The 11,289-nt window shown below is 40.7% G+C and overlaps 1 protein-coding gene across 1 annotated transcript in view; it reads right to left on the bottom strand.

Annotated features, from left to right (window-relative positions):
• Positions 1–342: 342 nt before the first annotated feature.
• The window catches only part of ANKFN1 (ankyrin repeat and fibronectin type III domain containing 1), a 124,787-nt gene continuing 113,840 nt past the window's right edge, over positions 343–11,289 (bottom strand). The window contains exons 18-19 of the mRNA XM_060763984.2: positions 8,110–8,329; positions 343–2,324 (exon numbers count right to left, since the gene is read on the bottom strand). Of these exons, the coding sequence (XP_060619967.2) occupies positions 1,528–2,324; positions 8,110–8,329 (1,017 nt within the window). The 3' untranslated portion in view covers positions 343–1,527. The remainder of the gene's footprint in view (positions 2,325–8,109; positions 8,330–11,289) is intronic.

Here is an 11,289-nt window from a genome sequence, read left to right as displayed (position 1 = left end):
AGAAATTAAAACTAAACTACAGGGTTAGGCTCAGTTATTCAGAAGCGTGCCTTAAAAACATGCTGTGAAAAACTACAAACCTTGGTCTTCAACATGATTTCCAGGCTGTACTAACAAAACTCTCCAATCTAGAGACAGTTGATGGATTGCTTATCAGTGGGATAGTGAATCTGCTCTCCCAACTATTAAAGCCATTTTGGCAATAAGGTTCAGCAATATTAATAGATTCTTTAAGTTCCAGAGTGAAATCCAGAGCCAAAGGCAATTAATTGATATGGTGCCATGGAAGTCTCTAGCTTCTCGCACTGTTATCCTTCTTTTTTTTCTTTTTCTTTTAAAATGGGAATACATGGCCAAATCTCATTGCCTAATAATAATAAGATATAAAGGGTGAGATGAGAGTCTTGCTGGAAACAGGATTGCCAACTCATGATCCAGAGTTTGTATTTCAGCTACTAAATCATGTTTTCTTGATGTCACTTGGCTATGTCGGCATCCCTCTATCTCACAAGGGTATCTTGTGAACTATTGACTAATGTGGTAGAGAAAAACTTCCATAGGAAAGGGAGCAATCAGTTTAATTCCGTAGGTGAGAAATGTCCTCAGACAATATTTCTCCCTTTAAGGTTCTGAAGCTTGAGAAATTCAAAGTCAAACACATCCTTCCATGGTATAGATATTCAAATTTAGACCAGAACAAAAACTAAAGGCTATTTTGTCTAGCATTTCTTTCCTAGGTCCCCACCCCACCACCTGCTATCCCTTTCAATGTCTTTTGGGAAGGTACCCTTATGAGTATTTTTACCACAGGTGTACTAGAGAGAAAAGTTACCTTCCAGTGCAAAGCCAGGTACTTCCTGTGCCTGTCCCCATCATGAGCCTCTTTAGAGGCCTAACTGGCTGCAGTGCTGGTGCCATTTTATTTTTTAGACTGATCTTCTTTCTAGCATGAATAATCTTGTCATAGTGACAGAATTTATTTCATGTCATCTCATGGCATCACCGACGACAAAGGAAATCAATTCAGCATGAGAATCATTGTCATGAGTGAATTATCCATTGTCATGTGTGAATTATCCTTGTCAATCTTTTGTGATACCTTGTAGTCTGATTGGTATGATTACATGAATCTTTTAAAAAATGGGTCAATGTAGCATCTGATAGAGGCCATGAATACAAATAAATGAGGACGAAATAACTGCAACTTTGTGGTGGTGGGTCTTTCAGGAAACATTTCAATTTCTTTAAAAGACCCACATGGAAAACACTCCCCGGAGAATGTCCCTCACTGCTCTGCTAAAACCAAATATAAGTTCCTAATGCCCAGTTCAACTTTAGAAAGGATTGTGCAAACAGACATATTTGCAACCCCCTTTGCATGTGCCGTCTTAGAAAACCATGGTGACGGTCTTAGAGAACATGAGTTGGAACCTTTGGACGTAGAAGCTGTTTTGAAGAAATGCTCTGTTGGGAATACTTGTAATCACATATGGATTGTGGAGGTGCTCTCCAGTGCAATACTTGTTCCTAAAGATCACTGCTGAATACTTCAGTGATGCTAGAATTGGATCGATCTTCTGAGAACTTTCTCTGGTCTGTGGGGCTGTGCAAATTCTCATTTCCTACTGGCTGGGTGCTCAAGGCCCAGGATTTGCCATCTTCACTGGGGAGCATACTCTTGAAAGGCTCAACATATATCCTGTGGATGCTTGGCCTAAGTTCCTCGTATTTGTCCTTTCCTTCTTCTGGGAGGCTTGAAGCATGAGGTAAAAAAGTGGTGCGTGGACAATCAATAGAGATGCTTATCTGTTCACCAAAGGTAGGCTCTTGTGAAAACTCTGTGGCTCGGGTGAGATGTGGTGTATACAGGCCCTCAGAGAGGGACATGGATTGGGTCTCACTGTGGACGCGCAGCCAACGGTGCTGTCTGCTGAAGTAACTGTAGTGCTGATGTTTTCCATGCTTTTTCTTACCTAAGAAACTCAATGGTTGCCTCAGGCCTGGATTCTTTTCTGTACTTTTCGGCGACAGACCTCCTATTGACAGGCTCTGCATGAATTCCGTAGGCTGGTCGACATCTGCCTCTGCCGTGCTGCTTACTTTGGGGTTTTGTTTTGGAGTTAGGCAGGGTTTGATATCATTGACTTGAAGGACATCTGGTGCACTGCCACTCAGACAGCTCACTGCCTGATGGGAGATATCCTGAGAGGACAAATAAACCAAATCCAGCTCTCTAGGACTCAATGCATCACTGGAATCATAATCACTGTCAGTTGGAAGGAACACTTCAGAGCAACCTTCTTCATCAGAATAAGGCTGAGAATCTGCAAACAAAAGAGACAAAAAAGATTACTAATTTCAGGCTGCATACCTACGTTATGTGCCCTACTATCTTCTAGACAGGAAATACTATTGTAACCCCTCCAACCCCCACTGCTGAATATAGGCCTACCTCTGTTAACAAAATCTCTAACCATGAAACTCCTTTAAATCAAAGTTTTAAAAATGCTTTCACTGTCTAACTTGAGGAGTCTATAGCAGGATTCGCATTTATAGGTGGAGAAGGAAAGCTGGAGAAACTTAGACCTTTAGTGATGGGTTGCAACATCTGCAGTAAAAAACATAATAAAAGTTTGAATTGGGAAATAATAGGATTCTGCTTCAACCTGTCTTACTTTAGCCATGTGTAGCAGGTGCCTATGATAGATAAAGTAAACAGTAGCTGCCTCCCAAATCTCTTACTGAGCACATGTGAACAGTAATGCAGAGGAAAAAAGAAGGGTAAGTTCTTTTTACTTTTCTAAGGGGTCTGGGGGCTTGGGGGGGGGAGGGGCTAGGGCCTCTGGATGTTTTCTTGGGTCAGTCCCAAGAGAACGTCTGGACACCTACACCAGAAAGCACACAATTTCTGGGGTAGGTGTAGACAGCCTCCCAGAAACATCCACTTTTTATTAACATAGATGTTTATGGGATAAAAGGCTGTCTGGATCCACCCTAAGTGAACACATTTTGAAGCTTCTAGAGACCACTTGAATGCATTTTCTAAAATACATTTAGAGATGTGTTTTTCTTCCACCTGCCCCCACTTTTTTTAATGATTTCCCTTTTTTTGGATATACCATAGATCTGTGTTGTTTTTCCCCCCAACATTCTGAGGGAGCTGGTTAACTGCTTTCCTCCATTAGAAGCCTCGGAGGGCTCTCCTGGCATGCAGAAATGACACGCCGGGAGAGCGGCCGGGGAATGTCGAGAGAGCCCTCTAAGGCTTCTAATGGAGGATGGGTCAATTTTTATTATTTTTCTAAGGGGCTTGGGGGCTTGGGGTGAGGGGTAGGTATTCCCACAGTTTACTGGGCTTATTTACTGCAGTCCAGGCCTGGAAATAGTGGAACTACCCAGGCCTTGTGACATTACTTGACATTGGAATGTCCAAAAAGAAATGAACTTTTCTGCTGGTTCACAACTCAGCTCAGAGATGTAGCTTCCTGATCAGATCAAGTCTGGAAATACCTTTCCTTGTGCTCCATATATTATTGCCAAGGCCTTGCTTTGGGTAATCTGCAACTTTTTAGGTAAATGGGTTATTAGGATTATGTGGATAAAAGGATTACTAGAACTGGCTCTAACTTTCTGGGATTTATTTTGTTTACTCATAGAGAAGAGAGAGGCTGCCACAGAGCAACTCTCTAGGTTTTCTTACTTGCAAATACAGGTAACATACTTACATTCCAGATTGTAAGCAAACAGTGAATCTATTTATGCACCTCACTCCAAATTCACTTCAAGCCCCTCATTGCCAGTATTAGATGCTTCAGTGCTGCTTTCTAAAAACAGGCCTCTAAAAAGGGAGAACCAGTATGCAATAGTGGGGTTTTTTTTTTGGAATGGCATCTTAAATGTTGTTTTTAATGTAAGATTTTTGCTTTGTTGAGATGCTGGATCAGAGGCGGTCGTGTTGACCCGGTGTGTCGACAAAAGGTACAAACCTCTAGGACCAGAGCCCAAAGGGAACCTGAACCTCGCACACTCTATTTTATCCTATTTTTATCCTACTTTTAACTGTTGTATTCTACAGTGTTTTGTACAGATGTTTGCTAGGTGTTGTTTCTGTAAGTGTAAGTGCACATGACCATTGGTCAAATCATAGATAGATAGATAGATAGATAGATAGATAGATAGATAGATAGAATAGGTACAGGAGTCCAAATTTTACTGTTTGTAGCTGTTTGTTTACTCTAGCTGTTTGTCCTAGTTAGAGGGAGCCCACTGAATCAACTGGAAGTTTGTTGTTTATTCGTTCAGTCATTTCTGACTCTTCGTGACCTCATGGACCAGCCCATGCCAGAGCTCCCAGTCAACCGTCACTACCCCCAGCTCCTTCAGAGTCAAGCCAGTCACTTCAAGGATCCCATCCATCCATCTTGCCCTTGGCCGGCCTCTCTTTGTTTTTCCTTCCATTTTCCCCAGCATCATTTTCTAATCTCTAAGCTTTCCTGTCTTCTTATGATGTGGCCAAAGTACTTCATCTTTGCCTCTAATATCCTTCCCTCCAATGAGCAGCCAGGCTTTATTTCCTGAAGTATGGACTGGTTGGATCTTCTCGCGGTGGAAGTTAGTAAGTCAGTATTTATGTAAGCCCCACTGGGACCGACAATTGGATTTAGGACCATAAATCAAACCCAGTAATAGTTACCAGGCAAATATGGTCACACTAACTGATGACAAGATAAAGAAAAGGTTTGACATGAGAGCTTATGTAGAGCTACCAAATCTGGGGAGGGAGAAACTAACAGACTGCCAGGAGAGCGAGAATACTTTAGGGGCCTGCAAAAATAATAATAATCTAGTGACTTAGTTCAATAAGTTCACATTGGTTCCCCAAGTGAGTTGTTAAGAAGGACCAGGCTTGCCTAAGTGGTTGTTGTGGGGACAGGAAAAAAAGTTTCATGTGCATCCTCCCTCACTAACTGGAGAACTTTTTGACTCATTCTTACATGCCTTCTCCAGCAACAGCAAACCAAAAGCTTTCCTGATTGGCTCTGGCTGTGTTAGTGTGATGTGTGCTACCAAAGAGGAGACAAGATGTTTGAGTTCTGCCTTATAGGCCACCCTTATCAAGGAAGGAAATGCAAGTAAGAAAGAAAAAAGGAGAGTAAGAGAAGAAGAATGAGAGAATGAGAGAGATAAAGAGTGGGGTGGGGGGTTCATAGCATCTAACCTTGATTCTTCCCTTCTACTGCAGCAAAGCCTGCACCCACACACATTTCTCCAATGATGACTCATACCCAATTGAATGTTTTTAGTTCACATTTTGGCAAAAAATACATAGAACTGGCTCTGAATTATTTTGAATGACACTACGGAACACATCGTAGTCCAGAGAAACATTGAATCTGCAGCTCTAAATGGTTCACCAGAAGGGGCAGCACAGACCAGGTTGGAAAGATGTTGCTTCTGGCCTTGCTGTTTTCTTTTTTGTTCTGACAACATAATCATTTTATGCTGTAGGAATTCTTCCCCTACCCAGTTTCTGTACTCAGTTAACAATCCAAGCCCTGTAGTTTACTAAATTGAATGGATCCCCTGTATATCAGATTCATTTATTTAAACCTTTTGTCTGTAACTTGGCAGTTCCCAAGTTACAGACAAGATAGGTTCTGTAGGTTTATTTTTAAGTTGAATTTGTATGTAAGTTGGAACAGGTACATTTTTAAGAATAACTCTCTCTCTCTCTCTCTCTCTCTCTCTCTCTCTCTCTCTCTCTCTATCTATCTCTGGATAGCACAGGAAAGGGTGAACACCCCTGTGGTGTTTGTTTTGCTGTCTGTGTCCCTGTTCAGAAGATTTCAGCTCACTTTCTGTCCCTGTGATAGTTGGATTTTGAAAAAATGGGCTTATCAAGGAAACAAGGATAGATAAAGCTCCAGTGAGGTAAACACACTGAGGACACACCAGAACTGATGGCAGATTCACCTAACAAAAACCTACATTTACTTGTAACCAAGCATCCAGTCTGTAATGAGATACTCTTACATGGTTGCAACAATGTAGCCGTGTGAGGAAGTTCCAGGAGTGGATTTCCTTTGAAATGCCAATGAGGTGTCACCTGAGTCAAGTGAACTTTGTCTATTGGGAAGATGTTTCCCAGCAAAGGGAGAAGGCAAGGAGGATAGCATTCACTCTCCCGTACATTTAAGCAAGATAGCATCCTCTTCTTTTGTGTGTTATAATAATGTCCCCATAATAATTCATTCACGAGTGAATTTCTTTTTTGAAGAGAAGATATTTTTCACTTCCTGTTGTCTCAGCCCCGTTCTTAACTATGAGTCATTTGTAAGTCGGTTGTTTGTAACTCAGGGACTACTTGTATAGCAAAATGAGCATGAACACAAATACATTACTTGTTTCCCCCACTATAGCTGTTCCAACTAGATTTCCTGGGTGCAATTGAAGAGTGTCAGGGAAACAAAATCCTTCTACACGAATGCACTGACATCTATCTAATTACAAGAAGAAAGCTGGAGGGGAGAAGAAAAGATAAGAGAGATGTCCAAAACAGGAAAGAAAATGGGCTCCTCTTTCCCTGAAATGTTTTTGATTTCTCTACGGAACACTGAATTCTGAGTTGCAAGAAACTAGAAGACGAAGGTATAATGATAGCTGCAGGCTGGACAATGTAGACAGACAACACAAAGCTGGAAGTAAATGCAAATTGTTGACAGTGAGATTAATTAGCCATCTCAACGTACTATCCAGAGCTATAGCAAATTATGCATTGGATATGAAACACATTAAAACAAAATGAAATTAAACAAGATTACCCACAGATTTTCAAAACAACAGGATGAAATTACTACAGGAGTTCTTTGAGACACATGGCTCCTACAGCTAATTCATCCTTAACAGATTTTCTGTGATAAGAAAAAAAGGAGACCAAAATTCTATTGTTAGGCTATATTATAAAAGACTCATTCGATGAATGCTGTTTACCCAAGTTTTGATTCACTATTCAAGAACTGTTTTAATGGATCTACTTTAGTTTAGAACTACTTAATAGGATTCAGGCCGAATGAAGCAGCAGGAAAATGAAGTAGAACTATAAATGGAAGATACCATCATCTGGAAGTCAGTAAAATTCCTCAAATGAAGCAGAATGAGTTTACAATAAAGGTCTTGTCAAAGCCATTACAACCTATCTACAGTTTTGGGTGTAGCTCTTGGTTCTTTTGTATTCTGTTGTGCTCCAACAACAATTCCAAGTAATATTTCTCACTGGGCTTCCAGATATTTGGCAACATCTGGGAGCAGGAGAACAAACCTTAAATTTAAACTCTGTATTACATTTATCATCCATTACATTGGTCTAAATGTAATACAAAGCCATGTTGTTCATTACCTTGATTCTGGAGATCAGCACATGCACACACCAGTGGTAACATTTTATACGGTCAGTCATACACATCCTACCCACTACACAGTGTGTTTTTGTGTTGTATTGGCAGTTCCCAAGTTACGAACAAGATAGGTTCTGTAGGTTTACTCTTAAGTTATATTTATATGTAAGTCAGAACAGGTACATTTTAATGTGTAACTCCAATTCCCCACCTCTATATCTTTGGATAGCATAGGTAAGGGTTAACACCCTTATGGTGTTTGTTTTGCTGTCTGTGCCCCAGTTCAGAAGATTTCAGCTCACTTTCTGTCACTGTTATAATTTTGGCTTGTCGTGCAATCAAGGATTAGTGAGAAAGCTTCACCGGAGGCACATTTCCCCCATGATAACTCTTTCAGGATTGAATTTCTCTTATGAGGAGTAGATTTCTCTCACTTCCTGCTGTCTCATCCCATTTGAAAGTTGGATGTTTGTAACTCGGGGACTGCCTGTATGTCATTGGTGGCCTCTGGTGCTAATAAAGGGGTTTTTTTTTTTTGCATCTTGGGCAACAGCCACAAGATTTGGACTGAGTGGAGATTTTTGCAACAGAGATACCCACTTGCTGCATATCTCTATGGCCTATGATGGTCAATATTTTCTGAATCTGAAGCAATTGATGACTCATGTCTTATTATCTAGAATTGAGAAGTTAGAAAGATTTTGCTTTTACATACCACTCACAGCTTTTCTCCTGTGGGTTTCTGTTTCAGGTGAAGGTGGTGGTGATGGAAGACAGTCAAGATGGGAGGATGTTGAGCTTATCTTCTTTTGTATGGGTTCTTCTGACAGGTCCACAATTTTAGTTATTGGCAAGCCACCAGCCGGCTGCTTGTACCTTGCATACTGTAGCGCTTCATTGATCCATCTCATTTCACGCCAAATCTCATCAATTTGCTGAGGGAGGAAAATAGTGCAGAGAGCATTCAAGTACACAAATATAACTTGATTTTGTTGCCTACATTCAATTGGACAGTTCACCATTAAAACAAGAGAAGGTTCATTGGGATTAGCAATTTCTGTAGCCTAGAGAGTCATTAAAGAAACTTGACACAGATATCAGCTGTCACACCTATTATAAGCTTTGGTCAGTGGTGTCATTAGGATTGGGGTCATCTGTGCAGTAACTCATGTTGCCACCCTCATGGACCCCCTCCCATACCAATTATACCACAGTATTCTAGTTAACATATCACAAAGTTTAACAAAATCAGCAGGTCAAAAAAAAAAGCCCACCAACAATTAAAACAATAGTGTGAATGCAGTACATGCAGAAGAAACCACACGATCCAAAGTGTTGTAACTGGGTAATAATGACAGTTCTGACTGGACTACATGCACATTAAAAGTAAATAGAATACTTTTAGCCTTATAAGTGTGTTGATACAGTACATGTAAGCTGGGTTTACAAAAATGTTTCTGTAGTTAGATCTAATGGCAGGTATATATTTATTTTTTTAAAATAATGATTTTCTGCTGTAACACTTGCAAAAAAATTATAGATGATTGTTTTGTTCTCTCCCACTTTGATGGTATTCCCCATGTGATTTGCATCCCATGCACCCCCCTATGACACCACTGGCTTTGGCTCTTATGCCAGCTGCGCCCTTTCCTAGAGCTGGATGGATCACCTAAAGATGGTGGAGTATGTGCTGGTCACCTCAAGGCTGGATTCATGCAATGTGCTGTACATTGGGCTACCTCTGTATCAAGTTCAGAAACTCCAATTAGTTAAAAAACATAGCAACCAAACTGCATATCTAGGCATGAACATGTTATACCTATATTAAAATCAACCCACTGATTGCCAATTAGTTTCTGGGAAAAGTACAAAGTGTTGGTCATCACCATTAAAGACCTACATGGTTTGGATCCAGGTTACTTATGGGATCAACTCCTCTCATATAACCTACCCCACCTACTCAGGTCCTCTGAGGGACATCTACTTTTGCCAGTCAGGCCTAGGCTCTCAATGGTCACACAGAGGACTTAAACTGCTCCTTGATTGTAGGATGACCTACTAGAAGAGATTCAACAATGGAATACAGTGTTTGAATTTAAAACACTAATACAGACCTATCTCTTTTGGCAGGCCTATCTAGATGATTTTAAAATTATTTTTAAATTATGTACTGGCTGATTTAAATGCATTGCTCTTACATGTTCTTTTAAACTGATGTTTTAACTGGTTTATGTTCAACCGATGGTTCATGTTATATTTTTAAATGCTGCTGTCCCCTCCTCAAACTGGCTCTTTACTGGTCATTAAAATGAATTGTCACCAAAAGTTGGAAATAATTCATTAAAACTCCTAATTTGATAAAATGATATTTAAAATCATTATTCTCCTCAGATAGGTTCAGAAGGGACCAAGAAGTATGCTGGAACACGTGGGCATCTAAAAGGAGGGGGGAATGGATAAGAAGGAGTATGAGATAGATGGACAGACACACAGATAGACAGGTGACAAATAGACAGATAGACCTGTGCTACGTTGTGGGAAGGAAAATAATACTCAGGGAAACAAAGTTCTTGGTGTTTAGAACTTTGTTTATGCAATACAAAGCAATTCTAAGGTTAGGTAAATGTTTTCCCTTGACAATAAGTCCAGTCATGTCCAACTCTGGGGTGTAGTGCTCATCTCCATTTCTAAGCCAAAGAGCTGGCATTGTCCATAGACCCCTCCAAGGTCATGTGGCTAGCATGAGTGCATGGAGCGCAATTACCTTCCCACTGAAGCAGTACCTATTGATCTACTCACATTTGCATGTTTTCGAACTGCTAGGTTGGCAGAAGCTGGAGCTGACAGTGGAAGCTCATGCTGCTCCTTGGATTTGAACCTGCAACCTTTTACCTGGGATGTCGTCCTCTTCCACCGAGCGCGCAGCTTCGGGAGGGACACACATGGAGTGGTGAGGGAGGGAGGGGACACCTGCCTAGCCAGCCAGATCAGCCGAATCAACCCTGGCGATCAATGGGGTGACAGATGTCACAGCCAGATCACCCTCACATCCAACCTTTTGGTCAAGAAGGTTTAGCAGCTCAGTGGTTTAACCCACTGCGTCAATTCTGGCAATTCAAAACATAACAGAAAAATGTAGAAAACAGTTGGGTATTTCTGTCTTCCCTGAAAATACTGGTCTTATTTTTTTATGTCTTAATAAATGAATTAATTTTAATAACATGTTTGCAATGTTTAATGTTCATCAGTGTAAGCCCTCCAATAGTTCTCTAACAATGCAATGCTTTCAGATGAATGTTTTCTAAGCTCTGCTTGTCACTGTACCTCAACCATCAACTTTCTGGTGTAGGGTGAGTTTATCATCTCAATCAGAGGAGAAATATGTTTTTTTTCTGTTTGAGACTTGATGAATGATTTGCTAAGACCTGGATTTGTTTGCCAGGTCTTCTACATTGTGCTGCCTTTGGAAAAGGTATGTAGGTTTCTTCTGCTGTTGAAACTAATGGCCCCTCTTGGAAGGATGCTCAGTCACAGCCGGAACCAAACATCAGATGCAAAAAAATGTTGCAAAACACAAACAATTGATTATGTTGGAGAAAAGCCATATGGGGGAGTGGGGTAGAGTGAAGAAGTGAAGAATAGGTAAAGCTTGAGCTTTTCTCTTGTAGCTCTTCTTTCTTTTTCCCTCGTGAAGTTCCTGATGGGCTTTTGAAAGAGTCAAGAAGCATCTTTGGAAATTCAGAGAAGGGAAAACAAAGGAGGGCAAGTTCTAGATAGAAAGTCATATTTGGGGGAAAGGTTAAGCATGACCACCTTGGCTTTCATGTTGCACATTTTGTATCTCTGAATTGTATCTCATCAACAAAATCTCCAAGTGGAGATCTGGTAGCTGCAG

The sequence above is a fragment of the Anolis sagrei genome, chromosome 2 (assembly GCF_037176765.1).
Source record: "Anolis sagrei isolate rAnoSag1 chromosome 2, rAnoSag1.mat, whole genome shotgun sequence".
Lineage (NCBI taxonomy): Eukaryota > Metazoa > Chordata > Lepidosauria > Squamata > Dactyloidae > Anolis > Anolis sagrei.
Note: the sequence above shows the minus strand (reverse complement) of the source record. Positions and strands in the feature narration are given on the sequence as shown.